Below are 23,369 nucleotides of genomic sequence, written 5' to 3' on the forward strand. Positions count from 1 at the left end.
GACTGAAAAGAGGCAGTTTGAAGTTTTGCCATGATGTAATTTGGGCTCGTTACTGATCACCTTTTCTTCTGCTGAGCCCTCTCTCCTTGCATGTTAATATTGATAGTTGCTAACCTGTGGTAGCTCAGTTGTGTGGCTCTTGTAGCTCCAATTTACCTGTCTCTGTAGCTTTAATTCATAAACAGGGAGTAAAATGTGCAAAGTTGATGGGCTTGTTCACAGGAGATGGGTCCAGGAGCTGTAAATGGTGTTGGGTTTTAAGACATTTTTTGTTTCTTCCTCCCTTCTCCTGCACTACCTGTCAGATGCTTTGGGATGAGTAACAGCCTTCTTTTGCAGATACACCTCAGGAGAAGTGAGGCTGTGGGACACTCGCACCTGGGACTACACAGCCCCCATCCTGGAAGCCGTGCCCGGGGCTGGCGGTGCTGGACCTCGGCCACACGTCTCCTTTGTGAGGATAAACAGCTCCCTGGCTGTGGCAGCTCACGAGGACGGTGAGGAACCACAACTCTCCTCCCTATTAGAGACGGGGAAAAAAAAACGAAACAAAACAAAAAACCAACAACCAGGCTTTACAAAAATGAAGCAGCTGTGCTCAGCTTTTTGTGTGTCTGTAATCCTGTGTATCCACACACACACACACACACACACACACACACACTCTCTTGCTTTTATGTGAGAAAGTTGGCCAATAACCCTAAATGCATTAGGAGGCATTGGAACACAGCACCCATTAAAACTGAGCTTTAATTCCTACTGGAGCTGCTACACAAAGCTTGAGTGCCAGGCTGTAGTCCAGCCAAGCTATCTTAAGCAAATAACTTGTTTTGCTATAAAAATATTAAATATTCTTCCACCAGCCTTCTCCTCTGTCCAAAACTCCCTTGGGGTGCTGTGGAGCTTTGTTATGGGAATGGTGGTAAACTTGCATGTCTGATTAATCCACATCCCTCTCCCTCTTGGCTCAGTGTGTGGATGCACTGAAGTATTGTTTGTGGTGGGTTATTATATACTTTGATACAGAGAATAAAAGCCTTGACCTAATATTTACTGAAGCCCTCGTAAAATCCTGGTTGTATGCATTGTTTTAAATATCCTCAGAGGTTTTACATAATGGGCAAGAAGAGCCAAAGACCAACATCTTCTGGATGTGGGAACAGCAATTAAAAAAGTCAGGTTTGGACAGTGCTGGCCGACTGGGATCCTGAGCTGAGGGGCTCAGGCAGAATCAACTCCTGTCATCTTTCTTTAAAATCTGTAACTTGACACTTAAAATATCTCCTGGGTATAAATAAAGCATATCTAGAGAGCTTTGTACACATACTGCCTTTGATCCTGGCATTTCTACAGCTGAAAACAAAACTAGGGATGGATACTGCAAACCGAATTTTATTTTCAAAGTAAATTAAATGCTGTATATGTTTTAAGATCATCAGCATCCTTAGCTGTGTTTCTAGCTTGGATCATGTTAGAATGGTTTTCTGTGCTAAAAATTGTTGATTTTTCCACACTTTCTGACAACAGCAGATCTGGTGTTGCTCACGTAAGATTATTTACTCAAGTCACAGGAATTATGACACAGTGATAGTTTAAAATGTTGGCTTTTTGTCCAGTCTGCCAAACAACAACTAGCAGAGGGTCTTTTGTTTGTTTTCTAGTTTCCCACTGCCTAATCTAATAATTTGTCTGGGTTTTTTTGCCTGTCATACTCCTCGTTGTCAGCGCTGTGACTGAACTAGTTTGCATAAAGCTCGGCGTCCTTTCTTCTTCTGGGTAGAAATTTTAATAGGCTCCATGATATGGCAGTGACTCTGATTCGAGGAGCCTGGTCAGAATAGATTAGTTTCTATGGGAATAGGGAATTCTAAAGCCTCATTTTAGAAATGTTTACTAACTGCAAGCTGGAAGCACATATTTACAATTTGGTGGAGGGAGTTGTTTTGAATTCGGGGAGGGCGAGGACGACTTTGAAGATAATGTGTTTGATTGTTCTTTGTTGTACTTTTCCAGCTCCCCTTTTTTCTCTTTGTTTGTAAGTTTGACTAGCACAGAGAAACCATCTGGTAGTGTTGGAGGTGGTGCTGTCAGGCACAGTCTAGACTTTCCCTGTCGAATCCCTGGCTCCCAGGCTCGTCCCGATAACATCAGCTTCTCCCAGTTCAGCAGAGCTCACGCAGAGATGTCCTTGGCACCCGATCACAGGGAAGAGCTCAGGCAGATCCTGCTCACCCCGTGCCTGCCTCACAGCCCTGCTTTGCCGCTTCCACAGCAGCAAACGCTTCCCGAGGCACGGGAAGTGGAGCAAGGAGAAGGCTCTGCCTTGCCGGGATGCCCGCATCCGAAGGGAGTTGTAACTCCGCTAAGGAAAAGCGGAATTTTGGGGCTCCTGAGCGTTTCTGGCGGTGCCAACCTGCGAGAAACAAGCTGCAAGGAGAGGGAAATGAGAGGGAAATGGCTGGGGAGCAAATGAAGTTCCCCGTGCCCGTGCCAGCGCTCAGCGGGGGCACTGGATGTACACCTGGGGCAACGGGACTTGGCAACTCGATCCACAGTTGTGATTTTTGAATTCCAACCCACTGGCCTCATATTTCTTCTGCCTTGTTTCCTATTGTCAGCACTGGCAGCCCTCCAGTTTGATTTTACCACTAATTGTGTTGCACGTTACCGAACTGAAATGAATCAAATCAAAATGCTTTTTCCTGGAGCATTAGATAAAGCAGGCGAGGGTTCTGGGTAATGAGCAGATGCTGCTAATGCAGGGACAGGAGAGGCCTTGCCAGGACTCCATCTGCTCCATGCTTGCCTGGCTTTGGCTGGGAGCCACAGCTTTTGGGAAACAGCAGTCTGCTTTAGCCATGGCTCTCCCCCCTGCGCTCTGGAGTTTCATAGTTTGACTGGGGAACAATGTGCTGCAGCAAGAGAACATCCTTTTTGGATTCTTCCCTTTAAACGCCATGTCCGTCCTCATGTAGGCACAGCAGGGAGGTGCCCCACTTGCTGCCCTTTGTGGAGTGCTTGGAGGCCCTCTGGGAGGGCTTGGTGGTCCTTCCCAAGCTGCAGGGCAGCTCCATGGAGCACAGGAAGGTGGCTGCTGTGGGATCAGCAGTGCTCCTGCTTGCTGGCAGGCTCCAGGAGGGCAATTTTGGCACTGCTCCTTTTTGGGACTTCTGGAAACCTGCTGTCTTGTCCATTCTGGTGCCCTTGAAGCTGCCTGGGGGGTGTTGTCCCTTCTGTGCCCTCTTTGCAAGAAGTGGAGTGGTGGGTTTGGTGGCAGGACGTGCCCTAGGAGAGCAGGAGCAGGGACAGACTGGCTCAAAGGAAGGGAGAAGTGAAGGGCACTGCAGGATCTTTATTCCCGTTGGATGCAGGTGGCTGTGGGTGCAAACATGTGGTTTGGGTAGGTGGTGTGTGATTTCCCACCACAGTCATGGGAATTCTGCCTCTTGCATCCCCAAGTTGGGAATGAAATACTCTCTGTCTTGCCTGTGCCTTCTCTGAGGGACTCTCCAGGGTGGAAATCCCTGTGAGGAGAGGGGTGGAGATGAAACCTGGCAACACTGGGAGGAAACCAGTGTGGTAATGGTGATGTGAAGACAAGACTTATCACAGGGGTCTGATCTCTCATTAAGCACCTGCTGGAAGTCAGAATATAATATAAAAAGTTAGTTAAGGAACTCCAAAGATCTACTGAGGGTAAAGTGAATCCTCTGACTAGAAATGGTTGGGGGAAAACCTCAAAATTCACAAGAAGTTTTGATACTCCAGGCTGGTGCTCATTTCCTCCTCAACTCTTTTACTGTTTGTACTTCATAGGCTCATGATATGCCTGAAAAATATGAGGAGATAAATTCACCTTCTCAGTTTGAAGGAAAAAAACCCCTGTAAGGAGTCATAGAGTCAAAAAATACCTTGAGTTGGAAGGGACCCACAAGGATCGAGTCCAACTCCCAGGTGTTTTCAAAAGGCAAAAAAGAGTTTTATTTCATTTAAATCAAGGTAGAAAGGGCAAAATCACAACTCTCAAACAGGAACAACGTGGAGGTGATGTGAACTAAGCAGCTTCTGGCCTTCCCACAGAGCTGTGATTAGAAGCTGAAGTGAAAACCATGAGCAGATTTGGATTCCCTGCTCCAGCACCGACAAAAGCGTGTCTTTGCTTATTTTTCTCTGTGTTTGGTTGTTGTTTTTTTTTCAGATAATGCACATGTAAACTGCTTTACATCTTTCCCAAGGCTGACAGCAGCCACTAGCTGACAGCAAGTGCTTGTCTTAATGTGGAAGAGCTGATGCAACGGGTCATGAGGATCAGGGCTGGGATGTTCCACCCCGAGATCCAGCCTTGCCTCCCTTCCCTCCCTGAGCAGGGAGCCCAGGTGGGCACCTCTCCTCTGCTGTGCCCAGCTCAGGAGGAGCTCTGAGGGGCCTCTCTTGCCCTGCCAAGCACAGCCACTGTAATATTTACAAAGGAGATTTCACTCTGTTTGCCTCTGTGTTTGTGCTGCCTCTCCTCCCCGACGGAGGATTAGAGGATTTTCTAGGAAAAGAAATACTTTTTTTTTTATTATTATTATTGGTTCTGTGGTAAGTGTGTTGCCTGCAATACGTGAAAATAGATGTAAAAAAGCAGCTTGGAGGATGTCTTTTGTGCTCCCAGCTGCAAAGAGGAGACTCGTGGAGAGAGAAGAGCCTCCAGCCATCCACCTTTGATACAGCAAGAGGCTGATGCCTCCTAAATTTGGAGTAAAGTTTGGAGTTCAGTCAGGATCAACAGTGCACTTTGTGAGGGTCAGCAGGCTCATGGTCAGTGTTTTATCCAAATACTTTCCAATCTGGAGCGAATTGCAATAAATGGACCTTTCATCAGGCCAGAATTCAGCAATATATTGGATTAGAAGTTGAATTCTTTGTCTGATCTGGGACACAGGGATAAACAACAAGGCTGGTGCAGTGACTGTCAAGTGTCAGGGGTTGCACTGCCTTGTCTCCTTGAGCCAAGACCAAATCTAAGCGAGCTGGAAAGCCTGAATCCTTCTGGGGAGTTATTGTTGGAGTTCAGTTGGAACAACCACAGATTTTAGCGAGCTGTGACAACACTGCTGATCCTGACTTAAGGACTTCCTAACACTTCTGAGCCTTCAGTGCTAAAAAAATAAAAGGGACAGTGAATGTTTGCAACCTGAACTTCACCTTAGCAGAGAAATTGCCTTGGAGATGAAGTGCTGGAGGCAGGAACAGGGACTGTGGAGAGCAGTGATCTCATCTGACTGCTAAGTCTTAGCCCTGATTTCTGTGATGTTGCCACACTAATAACTTTAAACTGGCACGTGGAGGGTTTTTTTTTGCTCTTACACAAACATGATGGACTGGTGCAGAGCCTTGTGTGCTCATAAATACATGTGGCTGTGTCTGCAGTGAAATGCAGAATATTCTGAGTAGCACCTGTAGCTTTACCTCTTGATAAATCCCGTGGAGTGTTGCTTTTTCTGTGGAAAGCTGGATAATGTTTTCCTGCTCTCATGCAGGAGTTGGACTCGATGATCCTTGTCAGTCCCTTCCATCTCAGGATATCCCACGAACTTTCCTTTTTACTCCTTACTTTGTGCTCCTTCATTACATGTGAATTTGTCACTTGGGTTTTTGGTATTACCAGGGATGTATCAGATTTTGCACGCACTGTGCTTGCCTGATAACATTTTGTGCTATTTTGGACAGATTTTGCTATTGAACATCTGGTTGCAGCCAAAAATGCCCATCTTGAAACTATTTTATTATTGCAGGAGCCATTTCCACCGTTGTCTCTTTTTGGGATGTTTGACATGCAGTAATAATAATAATAATAATAATAATAATAATAATAATAATAATAATAATGATTTGTTGCCCAAAATTAGAGAGCAGAACTCTGAATTCTGGGTTTCCCAGTTTGCTCCTGTGGTCAGAAGAGGGTTCTTTGACTTCAGTGTGGGGTGTATTTTTTTGCATTTTCCAGAACTTTCATCCTTTAATACACCACTGAAACCAGCGAAATGCTCATCACAGGTGTTTGTAAACAAAAGGCTTCACTGAAAGCAAATCAACATCTTTTTTCCCCCCTCAGAAAAGTGGTCTTTAACTGGGATAAACATTCTACAAAACCAAAACTGAAAATCCTCCTGCCTGGAGGAGCTTGGCAGGGCTACCCATGGGCTGCCCAGAAATTCCAGGTCTGACATCCGTGATCTGAGATCCCCCCAGGGTTTTATCACTGATGGGGGTTGATCTCCCTGTTTCTGACCTGTTTTCTCCCCTTTTTCTGTCCCGGAGATGAGGCTTTGTTTTAGGGCAGGCCCGGAGGTGCCTCAGTCGTGCTGCAGGGGGGAGGGACCCTGTGCTGCCCATTTGGGTTTGTTAACTGGTTTTAGGCTAAGTGGGAGCAATACAAGCTCCCAGTCTGGTTTTCCAACCCAGTTCAGCAGTTATTTACCTTTCAAGCAATTAACATAATTACCATTATGCTAAGAAGTAATTTTGGGAAGTTCTGCTCCCAGCCCTTACGGCTCCATCGGGACAGTTTTAGTCGGGACTTATCTTTTTGATGGAGGCCTAATTGCAGTTTTGGCTTTGTGTAAACAAACAGAGGCAGCTAATTGTTTAGGCAAATAGCAGATTAATTTAAATATTCATCCCTAATAAAACAAAAATGGTCCCCATTATGGTGCTCATTCCCATGGTGAGGAACATAAATATTCAGGGGGAGTGCCATTAGACAGGGATCTTAAGGATTATCTGCATTATTTCACATCGGTAGCACTTTCCAGATACCAAATAATCTTTACAAAAGCGAGCATAAATCAATTTAAACTCATTTAGATGCCATTTCACTATGTGCAGTTTCATTACCACACTCTTGCTTCACCTCCTCTGGGACTGGGGGGGGTGTTTGCACACTGGCATCGGTGCCCATCCCCAGCTGCCTGTCGGGGCTTTTATGTCTCCTTTGAAGGAAGAGCTGCCATTAATCATTTCATCATTAATGCCTGAGTCGAGGGAAGGCTTCTCCAGCCCTTCCTCAAGATTGTTTCTCCCTTAATTCAGTGCAGAGGTGGCCCAGAAGGCTCCAGTTCCACCCAGCCCTTCTGTTCCCTCATCCGCTCCCGACTGCCTCGGGTTGCTCTTATTCAGATTATGGCTTTAATGCAGCAGCATTTTAAATAGAATATGGGGGGTCCCTGCTGGGAAAAATGCCATCAGAAATATGTTGTATTTTGACTTCACTCCTGTATCCTTTGGGATTTGTATTCTTTTTGAAACACAGAATCTCCTGAGCTGGAAGGGACCCCCAAGGACCATCGAGTCGAGCTCCTGACCCTGCACAGGACAACCCCCAAAATCACACCACGTGCCACCAATTCTTCTGCATTTTCTGTTTTCCCACAGCATCAGGATGAGGAGTTTTGCTGCTGGTTGTAAACTGTTGGAAATGGTGTTAAAATCCCTGACCAGAGCTTTGGATTCCTCACTTTGAAAACTTTTCTGGGTGCAAAACAAAGTGACTTAAATTTGAGCGTGGGTTTGCCCTGGGTGGCTTTTTGTGGTACTTGAGGGTGTGTTTGTAGTAGAACAAAAATTTGGGTGGCTGTTTATTCTGATCTTCTCCAGACATGGAGATGTGAGGGAAATCAAGGAGTCTTCCTCAAGGTAGATCCTGTTATTGGAAAGTCAAAAATTAGGGAATCACAGAGAGCAACAGAGCCTGGAATCAGAGATTCATGGGATGGTTTGAGTGGGAAGGGACCTTGAAGCTCATCTCATCCCACCCCCTGCCATGGGCAGGGACACCTCCCATTATCCCAGGTTGCTCCAAGCCCCGTCCAACCTGGCCTGGGACACTTCCAGGGATCCAGGGGCAGCCACAGCTTCTCTGCCCAACCCGTGCCAGGGCCTCCCCACCCTCACAGGGAACAATTTCTTCCTCAAAAAACTGCTCTAAACCTTCAGCTTAAGGCCAGAGCACATACAGTTTCCCCTGAACCTGTTTTGTGGCTCAGAGGAACCACAGCATCCTGAAGTTCTCTTCCCTGCCCTGCAGTCTCCTCCCTGTACATTCCCTTTTTTCCAGGCCGTGGATTTGAACTCACCCCTTTAAATGCTCTGGGAAAGCTTCGTTAAGTTCTGAGATGACCCCCGACGGTTCTTTTTTGGTGCCCAGGAACCGTCAGCGTTTGGAACCTGCTGCTGGGGCGGGAGCCAATCCATCATTACCAGCACAACCAGAGGATCCAGGCTCTGGCCCTGGGGCCGGAGGGCGCAGCCGTGGCCACGGCGTCGGGCTTCGAGGTCAAGGTGGAAACCCCCGAGGACAGAGGGTTCTGGCAAACCACAGCAACCTTTGAAATCCAGAAACTGGTGAGTCCCCAGCCTGCTCAGCTTCCCTCCAGGAGCTCCTGATCCAGTGATTATTTCTGGTGCAAGCTAAGAGGGATCTTGTAGAAGTCTTCCTGAACTAGAGAACAGCCTTATCAGCTGGGGGTTCTGGCTTTGGAGCAGGTTAATGGATGAGCCTTTCAGCACTGAAGAGCAAGGGTGAAATGCTGGCTTAGGCTACGAGTGAAAATGAACCCGAGTCCATATGGTGCAGGAGGTTGGCTGGTTTTAATTATTTTTTTTTTTCCCCCCTGTCAACATTAGGTTGGCTCATTTTGTAAATCAGTTTTCTCGCGTAGAATTGGAGCTGAAGCTCCAGGTCTCGTTCCAGATCAGCTCTGTCTGATTAATTCTGAGGCAGGATATTGCAGGAGAGCTAATAGTGTCACTTGTGAAGCTGGAACTCTTCGGGTTGCACCTTCTGTCAGCTGAAGTTTTTGAGACTGTTTTAATTAAAAATCAAAAGCTGTCCCGTTCTCTCAAGTTTTATTGTGTCTCAGAGTATCAACTTTTCTTTGGTAGGGGAAGGAAGTGCAGGGGAATAATTGAGTACTGCAGCCCCTCTGCCATTGCAGGAAGCTGAGTGCACAGCTAAGGGGTGTGAAGGGATTTAAACCACCCCTGATTAATCCCCTCTTCCAAAGCTAAGTCAGCCTTGCAGTGCTTAAAATATTTGGGGATTTTGTTGATTTAAGAGGTTTTCCAGTAAAAACCACCACTGTAGTTGAATCCATTTTTTGGATCTTGCTTGCTGTGACAAGTCAGTTTGTCCCGTGGGACACACAGATTCCACACTGTCTTCCAAGGCTGGGTTAGAAATCAACTGTTCAGGAGTTCAGACCCTTCCCACGGTGAGACTTTTCAGCTGTATCTTCATTATTTACTGAAATGGGAAGAGCAACATCCTCGTGGTCTCGTGACAGAAGATTTGGGAGCTGGCATTGGGGCTGTCCTAGAGCGATGTGATGTCTCTGTTATAGGGTAACCCTACATGATTGCAGGGTAAACATCAACTGTTCCAGTTCCATGTGAGTTGTATCGATGTGTTTCCTCTTCTGGAGCACCTTATTCACATTCCAGCCACGATATTTCCTTTCTGTGCTTTAACCTGTGGCTTCTCTGTCCTTCAGCTGATGAGTGTGTTAAGTTTTGCTCCTTTCTCTGATGTGACATTTTGGGATGTTTTATTGTAATGTGCTCTGATTAGGGTTTCTTTTTTTTTTTTAATGGACTCATTCTAAAGACTGTGAGCTGAATTTCATCACAGGAGCTAAACTTGCAGAAATTCAGAAGTAAAATTGATTCTCGGTCTTTGTCTGAAGTTCACCCGTAATTGGGATGACACAAGACATAACACATGGGTAATTTGCTCAGTTCAGCCAGTGGCAGTAGTGATGTAGAAGAATTTGTGATGTATTAAAAATAAAAAGTCTGCTCTTTTCAGGTCAACTTCCTTAATCTGGTTCCAGATGTTGCGGGGAGCCCAGTGGCAGTGGCAGCTGCAGAGGACATTGTGTATCTCCTGAAAGCAGAAGATCCTGGCAAAATCCTGCACTCTGTCTATGGCCAGCCTGTCACCTGCCTGGATGTGTCTGCCCATGAAGCTGCCTTTGGGATCAAAACCTTTGGCTGGTTGTTGAATGAACCCAACCAGGTATTTAATTCTCTTTTGGTAAGATTTTTATACCTTCGTCGTTAAGAAAGGGAAAAAAAGAGTTCATGCTGCTTGAGCACTTCCTTCCCTGCTCTCCAGCTTTCATCAGGAGAGGGAAGACATTCTTTTATGCAATAATTTGATGGTTTTGTGTGTTCTCCTCCTGGGCTGAAGGGAGGGATTATTATTCAGCCAACTGTAAACCCTTTTCAATCTCTGCTCCTCAGCAGGGCCCAGCTCGCCTGGTTTATGCTGCATCGGTGGCATCAAGGGGAACTTGGCTCAAAACCCCCCAAAAAAAACAACCCAAAAGCCCAAAACATCCCTTTTGGTGAGGGCAGCCTGAGCAACTTGTCAAACCTTGTGTGTGCAAACGTGTGATCTTGGGAGGGGGGTGAGGATTTTTAGGTTGTGCTCTGGAGTATTTGAAGGAAGTCACTTCCAGTTTGGTGAGGATGGTGTGACTGCTGGATTAAACATCTTGGCAGGGTAGGTCAAAACCACACTGTTTTTGTAGCCCTGCTGGAGCCTCATGGCTGAGGGATGCTCCTAATGCAGCTCTTCCAAAGCTCCTCTGGTTGCAGGAGGGGTTCTTGTGGGATGGCAGACCCAGATAAGTGACATAAATCATAAACCCATGGAATGGTTGGGTTGGAAGGGACCTTAAAGACCATCCAGTTCCACCCCCTGCCATGGGCAGGGACACCTTCCACTGTCCCAGGCAGCTCCAAGCCCCATCCAACCTGGCTTTGGACACTTCCAGGGATCCAGGGGCAGCCACAGCTTTGGGGGCATTTAGAATCCCTGAGATCCCAGGAAGCAGCTCCTGGACACAGCCCTACTCCAGGGCAGGGACCAAGCTGGAAGCAGGAGAGACCTGTTTCCAGATGCCCTGAGAAGAGTTTCCACTCCCAAATTTCATTCCTTTTTCTGTGTTACACCTCAGACCTGTGGTGGACTGTCAGCAATGAGGGGAGGAGGGTTCTTCAGGCAGGTGGAGAAGGAGCAGGAGGTGAGCACACCCACAAGAAAGGAGCTGTGGTCTGTGGTGTAAAAAGGCAGCATTCTCCTTGGCAGGTCACCAGAACAGCAAAGCTTTGCTTAGGACTTCCTCTGTGTGAGGAACAAACGTGTCCAGCTGCACCTCCTTTCCCCTCAAAATCCACATTCCCTGGGGAGGCCACCACAAATAAATACCTGTAGGGCTGGGAGAGGAGGCTGTGCTGTCTTTATTAATTCCTTTGCTGCCCTAATCCAGCTCCTTTCCCTGCAGAGGTGGGAGGTCAGGAGGGAAAATCTCATTTCAGGGGCATCACTTCTGCCACCCTCTTTGTGAAACCCCCTCAGGGCCCCGAGTGCCCGCTCTGTGAGACCGGACATCCCTCCTGATTTAGTCCTGAACTCCTCCAGGGTGGGTTGTGCTAAGCCCTGCATCCCAATCAGGGTGATGGGCTGGGATGTGTGCGACAAGGACACTCTCCTGGCACCGCTGCTCCGCTGACATCACGCTGGAAATTAATTACCAGCGTCTCTTGTGCTAATTGCTCGGCTCCCACAGACGTGAAGGGACTGTGCATTGGCTGATTACACCGGGCACCAGCTCACAAGCTGTCTTGGGGAGAGCTTTCCATCTTGGAAGCCCGATGGTGGAGGATTCCAGCCCCCTTTTGCTGCTGGCTGGGTTTCCTCTCAGGTCGGGGTTTGCTTTGTTTTCCTTCTCCCGCCTTCGTAACCTGCTTTGGGATGAAAATATTTTGCTGAGGAAAAAAATAGTTCAGGAAGCCATCACCCTTCCCTCTCTCTCTCTCTTTTTTTTTTTAATCATTTTCTAATTTTAACCAAAACTGACAGCAGAGTCGAGATCTGAGGCATAAAATTCGTAGGATCTTTTATGTTGGAGAGGAGAAAAACATCAAATCCACGGCCTAGACTTGCCTGCTGTCAGACTGCAGACATCCTTGCAGGGGTGAGGGGAGAACAGAAATGCTTCAGCTCTGGGAAGCTCAAGCATCAGACAACCCAAATATGTTGTTGTTTCTTGGAAGTTTGTCTGGTTATTGCTCGTGGAGCTCTTTTTTTATGTTAAGCTGCGAATTTCTTCAATCATAGTTCAATAATTCAGTAATATTTCAGCTGTCTTAACTCAGCATGGAATGTACTATTTCCCTTAAATTCCAAACTCTGGAAATCCTGAGGTCTGTGTTCCCATCTAGGCTTGTACAGGGATAATAATAATATATATATAAAATATAATATAATATAAACCCCTTACACATGGAGCATGATAAATGTCAACATTGACTTCATCCGATTTCTGATGCAATGTGGTTGTAGGGTCTGACCAAAGCTTTTCTCATAGCTGGGGTATTTATAACCTTCCATCTGCTCTCAGGTAACTCTGGTCTCCTGCTGGAGTTCAGGTGAGCTCCATGAATTATTTCTTGACATTTATAGGTTGATTATTTCTTGCAGTTTGTTTCTTGACATTTTTATTCTCTCGGGGTGGGGAAGGGAAAACCTCAAACCCGATTTTCTTCCTGTATTTAAAATTCAGTTCGAATTTTTGAACCTATTTGGCAGTTCTTGGTGATAGAGTTAATAAACATGGGAGGATTTGGGTGGTTTTGGGCTTGATGAAAGGTGTTGAACCCTCACCTGGCTCTTCTCAGCAGCCACTGAAATCCTGCCTGGGTTTGCTCCTGTGTTTAGTGTTTCTTTACTGCTTCCCAGTGGGAGTGTATCCAGTAGAATTAACCACTGTTGTGAACTAAATAAACTCTTAAATCACAGAATCATGCAATGGTTTGGGTTGGAAGGGCCCTTAAAGCTCATCCAGTGCCACCTTCCACTAGCCCAGGTTGCTCCAAGCCCATCCAACCTGGCCTTGGACACTCCCAGGGATGGGGCAGCCTCAGTAAATAATCCTTTAAATTGAATTTCATTGTTTACAGTCTCTCTTGGATGATATATTTAGGTCATGGCTGCTTGATATAAGCTGTTATATCTTTCTTGCTCCTTGCTTTGACTAAAATCCTTCTCTTTAGCTGAGAAGCTGCAGTGTCTTTTCTGATGTCATCATGTCTCCAGTTCTCAGGGAGCTCCAAAGACTTCCAATAATTTTTTATCTTGATTTTTCTTCTTTTAAAAGTGTGTTTGGTGGTGGGGTTTTTTTTCAATAAGTTAATCTTTATGAACCCCTGTTTTCATGGTAGAAGGGCTGGGGACTGAATTGGAGCATATGGGACTTGCCCAACTGTTTCTCTTTGAGGAGCTGCAGGACTGCAGAGTGTTAGCAGATCTTTGAAGGTGTTGAAAGGTGTTTTAAATACCTTTTTCTTTATAAACTCTTTGGTATCATGTCAGAGAAACCAACCTCTCTGAGGACCTGAACTGTGTCAGGCACTACAAGGAACAGAGTCCAGCAGAGAGACCAGAACTTTCCCTTGCCTAAGTTTGACCTGATGTATTGATTAACCCCTGTAAATGACCAGAAATAATTTTGCAAGTTAAAATGAATAAATCAATGCCTTTTGCATTGGCTGCCAGGGATGACATTCTGCTTTTTTTTCCCTATTTATACAACACTGTGAGCGCCTCAAAACTGGCACAGAGGGTATCTCAGGTTTGGGAAATACAGGCGCTAGGACAGGCCATGAATATTCCAGGTGATACAAAACCAAGAGAATCATTCCGTTTTTAATAATTCCCTTGTTTTTTTAATAACTCCCTTGCTTTTTAATAACTCTCTTGCTTTTTAATAACTCCCTTGCTTTTTAATAACTCCCTTGCTTTTCCTTTCCCCTGTGTTGGGGGAAATGCATTTCTGGGCCTGTTTTCCGAGCGAGTGGGTGGCTGGGTGGGTAAACACACCATCCTTCCAGTGGGCACTGGAGCCTCCAGCCACGAGGGCAGTGAGCCTGGTGCCCCCAGTGCAGTCCTAGCAGACATCTGTGCCCATCCCAAGCCCATCCAGGCTGGCAGATCCCGGGGGCTGGCAGTGTCCGGCGCTGGAACGGCGAGGGCTGCAGGTGCCTTGGCAGCGCCGGCGCGAGGCTTGGCTCTCCTTCTTCCCACCAGCTTGGAGTCTCACTTCGGAACTCGGGGCAGGGGGAGGACAAACTTCAAAGTGGGAAAAAAAACCCCAACCCCCTCCCCTTGTGTCCAGCTCGGTGGGTGACTCTGCAGCAGGTGGGGAGGGGCGGGAAGCTGCCTCTCCGACGGGATTTGCCGCGAGCTCCCTTCTTTCCATGGGTCCCGGGGGGGCTCCGAGCGCGGCTCGAGGCTCTCGGGGCGGCTCAGCCCGGGTTTGCCAGCACAAAGTCACCTCCAGGATGGCATGAAAGTCAATTTTCCGCATGCTCAGAGGGGCCCTTGTGTTACCAGCTTCGCACAATGACTTATATCTGGCAAGAACCTGCAGAATAGTCTCCCTGGCTGATTGTCAAAAATTACATCATATTGGAGTAAACTGCTTTTAAATCAAACATCCATTATTCATGGATATTAACTGCTTTTTTTTTATTTATTTATTTTTTTTCCAAACTGGCTGTTTTGTGTTTGATTTACTCTTTTTCTTTCTCTCTGATTGTCTGTCTGTCTCCCTCAGCTGCTCCTTTTAAATCTTAGCTCATCTTTAAATTTATGGAGCCAGAACACTTATCTCTGGGTGCAAGTCTCAGCGTGCTGACCCTGCATTTGTTAACAGTGAAATTGGTTTCGTTGTTGTTGCAGTGTCATGTGCCATATTTACAGTAGGCAATCCAATACATTTGCACCGGGAAACTGTGCCCCTGAGCCTTGTAAACTTTAAAAATATTATTTTTTCCGCCTCGCTTTAGATACAAAAATCCCAACTTGCAGCAGTGTGTACCATATGTTGTGTTTAATTTGATGAGTTCTGCCACAAATGCACGTGGAGTAGCCTTCCTGCTTTTGTGGATACCCTCTGAAATGGGATGGGTTCAACCTGAGAAAAAAAACAGGATCCCTTTTTATTTTGGGGGGGGGCTTGAAAGCTCACAACCCTTTCTTTTGCTGGCAATATTTGTGTGTATTCAGGAAATGTTGGGTTTTTTTTCCAGTTGGCAGAGGGATGGACAGAAAGAAAAGGGGAGAATAAATTAAAATAAATGTAAATTCTGTACCCAGGCTTGCTGCTTGTTCCTGGGTTTGTTTTATTTTGATCCTCTGTCTCTAAAATGACAGAAAGCTCCGTCCTAAACGATTCTTTCCGAAAAAGTGGCTCTTTAATGTATCCTATGTGCTGTTCAGCCAGGAAAAGGATGTAGGTTTCGAGTGTGGTTTGACAATTGCACTTTTTGCTGACATTTATCACCCTCCCTTCGATACTTCAGCTAAATAAGAACTAAAAATACAGCACACAGCCGGTTCTGAGAGAGAACTCGGTCTTCCCTGGCCGTGCAGTGCCATAACTTTGGAGAGGAAGGCCGGGCTGGGATTGCAGGGGGAAAGCAGCTCCTCCCCAGAGCAGTTGTGTGCTGGCTCCTGGCCAGGACGGTGGGTTGGACACCCCTGCTCCTGCTGGAAGTACCACAGGCTCTTTGATAACGAGCGCTCGGGGATTTGTTGTTTGCAATGTTCCCATCCAAAAAAGACATCTCCGGCAAACCCAGGATCCCAAAACACCTGCTGGGGTCTTGGACACGCATGGAAGAGCTCCATCAACAGCATTCCCTTCAGTTCCTTGGTTTTTCTTGGAAGCATCTCAACCCAGAGTACATCGGCCACGCTCGACCTCACTTAGCTGCACGGTGTAACAAAGCTCCCAGCTCAGCTCTTCTGGCTGCAGAGGCTTTAATTCTTCGGGAATTAATTTTCCTCCTCTTTCAGGAGTTCTTGGACAGCATTTAAAGAGAGTTCCCCGTGCCCACTGCTCTGCAGTAACTTCGCCTTTCTTCCCTTCCCTTGGCTCGTGAATTTTCCAGCTTCTTGGAGCGTCTTGTCCGAGAGTGGCCACAGGTTGAGCCTCGCCCAAGTCACCCAGTAAAGAGGGAAATTAGTCTAATGCACTGCCTTAACAAAAGGGGAGAGTATGAGCATGAATAATTAATAGCACCGGTCTGTGGCAACGGGATAAAATGAAGTCCCATTTGCTCAGCCTTATTAAAAGAGAGAGAGGGAGAGGGAGGGATGGGAAGGGTCGTTAAGGGACTTGTAACATGGCAAGAATCGCCTCCGAGGTGGATAATGTGTTTTCTAATCTCTGTGGTCTTTAACTAAACATAATGGTGGAGGTACTCTGGCTATTCCTGGCTCCTTGAATTATGGAGCATTCTGGGAGGTTGGTTGGCTCCTGGCCAAGGGCTCCGACTTTTCATCTGGGCAAGGTTAATAGGTAACACTTTTTATCCCGTGCCTGGGGTGCCCCTAAGGTCTGCCCGGGGTCTTTAATGCTTTTTCTCCCCTGTGTGTCCCCCCCAGGTCCCTCTGGGGGCAGGGATCTCGTTAGTGTGTTATCCCAGGACACTTCATTTCACACCCAGATGCTCTGGGTTCACTTACCTTCGCTTGGTACCTATTAGGTCACTGGTCTTGGGTGTCCATTATGGGATTATAAATACCTTTAAAAGGGTAATCCCCTTGCAGTGTGCATTACAGGATTATAAACCTCCCAGAGATCTTAGGCTTTATCTGCCCTTTAACACACAGGCCCTTATTTCAAGTCCCTATTGACCAGGTATTTCCATTCTTTCTCCTTGGCCTTTGTAAAGAAAATCCTTCTTGCCTTGGGATATTATAGGAGAGCTCATCAGAACTTCAAAATTGTCCTCGGTGTGCTTTTAAACTCCTTGTCTTCAAGAAATCATTATTCAGACTTAAAAAAAAAAAAAAGAAAAAGGCACTCTGAGTGCTTTTTGCTTCTTTACTTATCAACTTGCCACGAAAACACGTTGAAATTCATTTGCAGAGCATGAAATCGCTCGGGACGAGTTGAATTTTGAGATAGACAAATCCTGAAGATCACAAAGGGAATCTTCCAGTGACGGGGCTAATTGGCTAGAGAGACACGTGAGCGTGATAAAATGCAAAATAAAATTTTATTTTAGCAATCAGTGCCGTTATTGATTGTCAAAATAAACAGTCTTTAAACGAATAGAGGCTGGCATGAGAGGAGAAGGCGTTGGAGGGGGTAGGAGATGATGAGACAGAAGCTCTTCTTCCATTTTTGTGGATGCGAAGCTTTACTTTTTTACAGATTCTTAGCTGCAAGTGCTTTAAATTAGTGGCCACCTACAGGCTGTGTGAGGAGAAATAAGTGATTTTTCAGCTGGTGTGGTACCTGTGAGTTTTGCCCCAGGGCTGGAACTGAGGCTGCAAAGAGGGGAACGTGTAACATTTGCTCCGATGGAGAGCGGGGGGATCTTTAAATGCCACGTGGAAGCAATTTTTCCTTGTGGTCTTCCACGGCCATAACTGAATTTTCAAGGACATATCATATGTTTATGGGGTAGATGGGAGCCATGGTCATTTAGGTAAATTAATAGTTTCTGGATGTTCCCTGTCAGCATTAGCCCCCGGGGGGCTTTTGGGAAAGCAGCTTTTGGCCCTCTCCTCTCCGGAGCTTTCCCATCCAGCTGGGAAGAGGCTCAACTGGGAGCTGGAATACTTTGCTGCTGACCCCGTCACTTATTGTTCTTAGGTTGAATTCAGCACTTTATTGACTTTGTCTTTTGTTCAGAACTTTCCAAGGAGAAATTTGGTTGCCAGGCCCAGATATTAATTTCCTTTGCAGTGAAAACTCTTCGAGGCCCCTTTGCCAGAACGTCGTTACCTCTGGGTTTGGTTAGTGAGCTGTTGGGAGCTGGGCTGCGAGTGAGAACAGCCTGTAAAATTGCTCTGGACCTCAAAGATTAACATTTCCATGCAGTTTGTAGCAACTTTTTCCTTGGTGGGCAAGTTGAAATGAATTTTTTGAGCAACTTTTATGCCCGAAGCCTCACTGCAAGTACAGAGCCTTCCTGGTTTTACAGAGCTTGGGTAAAAATTGCTTTGGTTTTTCGGGTCTGAAGGATGAAAAATAACATGTTAAAGACTGGTATTCGAGGCAGGTAAGTTCACAAAGGACTAGTTGGGAGATTACAAATCTTATAAGCGCCTCAGGAAGTGGGATGTGAATGTGTTGATCCTAACAGGGAGCTGATAATATGTCTGAATAAAACCCTGCCTGCTCTTTAGTGGGGAGAAATGGCAGGTGGAGGGAACCTGTAAATCCTCTGGATTTAAAAATCCTGGAGACTTTTAAAGCTTCACTTTTGTTGCCCAGTCCTGCATCACAAAATGAGCCTCCCTTTCATTTAATTCAACCTTTAATTCAACCTTTCAGATCTCTACAGTTGCACAAATAGGAAGTTAAAAGGCCAGGCAGCATCAGTGTCTCTGCTCTGGCAAATGCTGAAATAATACCAACAGACTGTGTAATATTTATTAAGCTGCACTGGATATAACCAGCAAATTAGAAGTAAAGGATATTGATGTGAGGTTGGCCTGGCCATGCTGATGTTGCCATGAGTTTCTGCTGATATTTTAAGTACCATTAACTCCTCTCATGGTCACAGGTCTCTTTTAATTGAAAGGAGCATCACCGTGAAATTTAATAACGTTTATGAAGTTATGTAAGGCCAGGTGCAGTGCTGAGCTCCACTGGGCTTCGACCAGCACGTTTTCCTGCTTCTAAAAATACTCGTTTCTCCTAAATTGAAAGGCCCAAACAGATAAATCTCATCTGGCCCCAGAGGAAAGACAGCAAACGTGATGGAACTGATTGAGGAGGGGGAACAACTCATCCCTCTCGTCCGGGCTCTGGTTGAATCATCTCGGATGTTGCCTAAAATCAGGGTTGTTTTTATGCCTTTGCCATCTGAGCTGCCACTTCAGATGTGATTTTCCTCCTGGTCTGTGTGATGTGCAGCACAGCTCTCAGCAGGGCCCGTGTTCTGTTCTGCTCTGCGATTTCGGCTGCACTTGGCTGGCCCTGCCTCTCTCAGCCCATCTGTCTGAACCTTCTCAGTGCTGGTGCTCTTCACTCCTGCTACTCGTTCAGATATTCAAATTGGGGAAGAAACTGTTCGGTTTTCCTCACAGGCTTTAAAGATTTGGCCTGGAGAAACTGCCTGGGAGCTGTCCCTGTCTGCTGCTGGGTGGCACTGGTGGTGCATCCCTGCTCCTTGATGGATTCCACTGGGAAACCCGATTCCCTTATTTCTGAGGTTGTGTCCCCCCCGATATTACACAATCTGTAGGTGTTATTTCAGCATTTGCCAGAGCAGAGACACTGATGCTGCCTGGCCTTTTATTTCCTATTTGTGCAGCTGCAGAGGTCTGAAGGGTGGAGTTGAGAGAGGAGAAGATCATTTTGTGCTGGAGGACTGGGCAACGAGTGAAGCTTTAAAAATCTCTAAGAATACTAGAGGTGTATTTCTGGGGTGTTGTATCCCCCTCTTAATAGGGATAAATCTGCCTCCTGATCACGTGTTGCATATCAAGCAACAAGCAAAACATCTCTGGTGGTAACAACTCCGCTCCGTGCTGCAGCAAAACCTCTTTGTCGTGCTCACGAGGAATTCACCCTGTGTTTTGTCCCCTTTCTGGCAGATTCTTCTTTACAACCTGGAAACAAACCAGTGCCTGACCAAGGTGGGCAACTCCATAGGTGACTTCACGTGTGTCAACCTCCACGACAGCCCTCCCCACATGCTCGTAGCGGGCAACAAGGACAGAAAGTAAGTGCCACCATCTCCAATTAGCTGACTTCCCATCCTGCTGTCCTACATCTGGACCTGCTGGAATTGGTTCCTCCTCTAACGTTTCAAATGCAGCCACAGTTTGAGGAACAAACTATTAGGTAATAGTTGGACGTGGCTGTCAGCGGGCTTTGTTGTCGGGAAGCTCCCTGGGAAGACTTTGCTTTTCCAGCCATTTGGTGGACGCAGTTGGTGCACAGCCCAGCGAGACCACTTGGAATATCTTCCCCTTCCCCGCCACCACCCGCAAAATTAGTTTGGCATTTAAAAGCTCACTTTCTGATATTAAAAAAATAACCCCGGGGATGAATCGTGGGGGATGAGAGGGGCCCGGCTGCCAAACGATGTCAAGAGTGTATTTGGGAACACTGTGATGTCCCTCAGGTGACAGGAAAAAAAAAAAAGAGACTTTCATATGAACAGATTCCAGCTTCTATTTAGCTGATTAGCAGCTTTCTCTTTAACTCCTTGGCTCGGGGAGTAGGATTTTCCCAGCGCAGTGGCCGGTGCCAGGAGCGGCCGCGCTGGGAACAGGCAGCGCGAAAGGATTAAAGTGCTTAAAAAGACCCTCTGAGTCCAATTTTTAGATTTTCTTTTCCTGGCGAGTCGTCGGTGGGGTCTGATCCAGTGCTCCAAAGGAGATGTGGGATGGCAGGGAGCCAGTCCCTAATGGCTCCCGCTTCCTTCCCTCCTCCTTTCCCCCGTGCCGGGCACCAGGCTGCAGGTGGTGCTGTGCCGTGGTGGTGGGATCAGATTGGGAGGCGGGCACTTCCCTCTGCCAAATCCCAGACCTCTGTCCCGCCAGAGCAGCAGCTTGCAAAAATGATTATTTTGTCAAACAGCTTTTTTTTTTTTTCCCCTTTTTTTTTTTTTTTTAATAATTTGTTTTTTTTTTTTTTCCCCCCCCTCCTCCTTTCTCAGTGAACAGGCAGTGCAAGCAAACCTCACACTTCCTCGGCACTCAGGGTGAGGGAAATATCTGGAGTTTGACAAGTGGACTTGAGTCCTTGGGAGGCTTTTTTTTTGCCCTCTAAAAGCAGATAATTGATTTTCCAAAGCACCCCAGTGAAACTGCCTCCAATTTTGATCTCTTGCACGGTGACAGGAGAGTAGCTGAAGCTGATATCCCTTCGATGGGATGGAGATTCACTCCCTTTGGAGTCTGTGCCCTTTCCCCTCCAGAAAGCTTTTTGGTTTTTCAGCTCAAGCACTGACTGAGTTTAAGAGGTTGGCTGTCACTAAAATAGCAAGAAGTTAGGAATTAATAGTTGAGCAAACAAGTGTGGCATCCAGGAGGCAGGACCACGGGTATCTCTGAGGTCAGTGCCTCTTGTGCTGCTGCATGAAGGTGCTGGGCATCCACAGGTAGAATGAGACTGGAACCTCCACAGCCCTATTAAGGAGCAAATCTCCTAAATAGGGACCTTGCCAGGGCAGTTCAGACTGCTGGTGACCAGTGGGAACACTTATAGTTTGAATTAAATGCAGCAGTTTCACAATTTCACTGGAATATGATGTTCTTTTATTCAAAGCCACGATCTTGAGAAGTTAACGCTTGGGAAACGTTTTTGGTAGGACCTGTAAAATCTGTCTCTCCACCGAAAACACTCCTGAAGCGCCGCTGATTTATTTGATTTCTGAGCTGTGCTTCACTCTGGCAAGAGATGTGACAGCAGGGAGCGTGTGCTGATCCTGCTTTTCCGTGCTGGAAGCTGGGATGGCGAACGGCGTTGGGAAAGCAAACACATGGCAAACCCGGTCGCCGGGAGCGTGGATCAAAACATGTATTCCATGCTTTCCTGGAGGCAAGGCAGCTTAATTTTGAGTCAGTCTAACAGGAGGGTCAAAGCCTGGTCATGAGAACACCTTCCCCACTGCTCCCAGGGCTGGGATGAGCCCGGAGTGCTCCCACTGAGCCCAGCTGTTGAGGCAGGAGGAGCCGGGCCGTGCCAGGTCTGTGTTACAGCATCGCATTAGATTGGCAAAACGCTTCTCTTTCTTCCCTTCAAAGCACATCTGAGCAGCACAAGTGTGCCTGTGATTCTTCCAGGGGTGTGCCAGGACGGACACCTGCCTGAAACCCGGGCGCTCGCTAATGGAATAAGCAGGACTCAATCGGATCTTCGCTTCCAGCTGAGCCTTCCAAACAGGAGCAGCTTTGATTTCCGTGTGGAGCACAGGCAGGACAGCAGCCCTTCCAAAATACCCCATCCTCACCCAAAGCACTGCTCCAACATGTAGCCAGAGCTCCTCTCTGCTGGAGCTGGAGGCAGCGAGTCCTTGTCACCATCCCAGCTGAGGGATGGGCTGTTCCCCAGGGCGGCCGTGCAGCCACACGGAGCGTGTTCCTCGCCCCGTTCCAGCATGTTTTGCTGCATGTCAGATGGATGTTGCTCTGCTGGAGTTCTGGACTGTTCTGTTGCCTTTTTCTTTCAGTCCCTGAAATGTGTTGTTTGTAAAATCCTCCGGTGCAACCTCCGTTTGAGAAAGGAAAAGGAAAGACTTGCACAACACCATTAGGATCGGAGCAGGGCTGTGGAATAAAGCACAGTTAATGTGTTGGAACAAGTGTGTTTTGGCCTTTTCTGGAATTAATGTGGACCTGATGCTTTCACTCCTGATGGCCATCAGCTGGGAGGAACTTTCTCTGGCTTCCTTTCAAATCTGAGATCAGTATTTCGCCTTTCCTTCTGTTTTCACTTGCTGCATTTATTTATTCACTGATGCTTCATCTCTTAATCCTGATATATTGGATCCTGACATAAGGAGCAGAAAAATATACTCCTTTGTGATATGTGCTGGGTTTAAAACTTGAACTGGTTTTGTGGCCTTGTTGCAGTGGTTGAAATCCTGAGTTCTTTTCCTGTAGTTCTCTTCTGGCTGAGTCTTCCTTATGTTTCTCTTCCAAGTGCTTTGTCTGAGTGGTCAATAATGTCTGAAAACCAGATGTACCTAAAATCTGCCCACAGTCAGTGGCTGCCTTTTTGAAGTGAGAAGAGATACTGGTTGCTGGGTGCCTGTGGATGGCTTTGTTTTAATATTAGTGATTAAGTCAAGGGTATAAATATGTAATTCCCTTTTCTTGTGTTTTAATTTGCCCCACATTTAGTGTCTTCTGAAATCTTTGGAATCCCAGTCCTTTCCCTTGATCCTGGTGATAATATTACCCCTCATCCCGAGTGGATGTGGTTTGGGTACCAGGGGTGGGGTGTGTTAGCAGTGTGCCCAAAACACAGGATTTGGTGCCTCAGGGCATTGCTGATGTTTTGGGAGGCACAGACAGAGGAGCTTTCTCCAAATTGCACTTATATTTTGGATCATGGGCTCAGAGAATCACAGGATGGTTTGGGTGGGAAGGGACCTTAAAGCTCATCCAGTCCCACCCCTGCCATGGGCAGGGACACCTCCCACTAGCCCAGGTTGCTCCAAGCCCCATCCAGCCTTTTTTGGAACATTTTCAGGGATGGGGCAGCCACAGCTTCTCTGGGCAACCTGGGCCAGGGCCTCCCCACCCTCACAGCCAGGAATTCCTTCCCAATCTCCCATCT

General features: G+C 46.8%; 1 protein-coding gene across 1 annotated transcript in view; it reads left to right on the plus strand.

Annotated features, from left to right (window-relative positions):
- Nucleotides 1-23,369, plus strand: part of FBXW8 (F-box and WD repeat domain containing 8) — a 57,580-nt gene that overhangs the window by 31,214 nt on the left and 2,997 nt on the right. Inside the window, exons 5-8 of the mRNA XM_017831319.1 lie at nucleotides 340-497; nucleotides 8,192-8,388; nucleotides 9,851-10,060; nucleotides 19,673-19,800. Coding sequence (XP_017686808.1) covers nucleotides 340-497; nucleotides 8,192-8,388; nucleotides 9,851-10,060; nucleotides 19,673-19,800 — 693 coding nt within the window. The remainder of the gene's footprint in view (nucleotides 1-339; nucleotides 498-8,191; nucleotides 8,389-9,850; nucleotides 10,061-19,672; nucleotides 19,801-23,369) is intronic.

The sequence above is a fragment of the Lepidothrix coronata genome, unplaced genomic scaffold (genome assembly GCF_001604755.1).
Source record: "Lepidothrix coronata isolate B3197 unplaced genomic scaffold, Lepidothrix_coronata-1.0 Scaffold189, whole genome shotgun sequence".
NCBI lineage: Eukaryota > Metazoa > Chordata > Aves > Passeriformes > Pipridae > Lepidothrix > Lepidothrix coronata.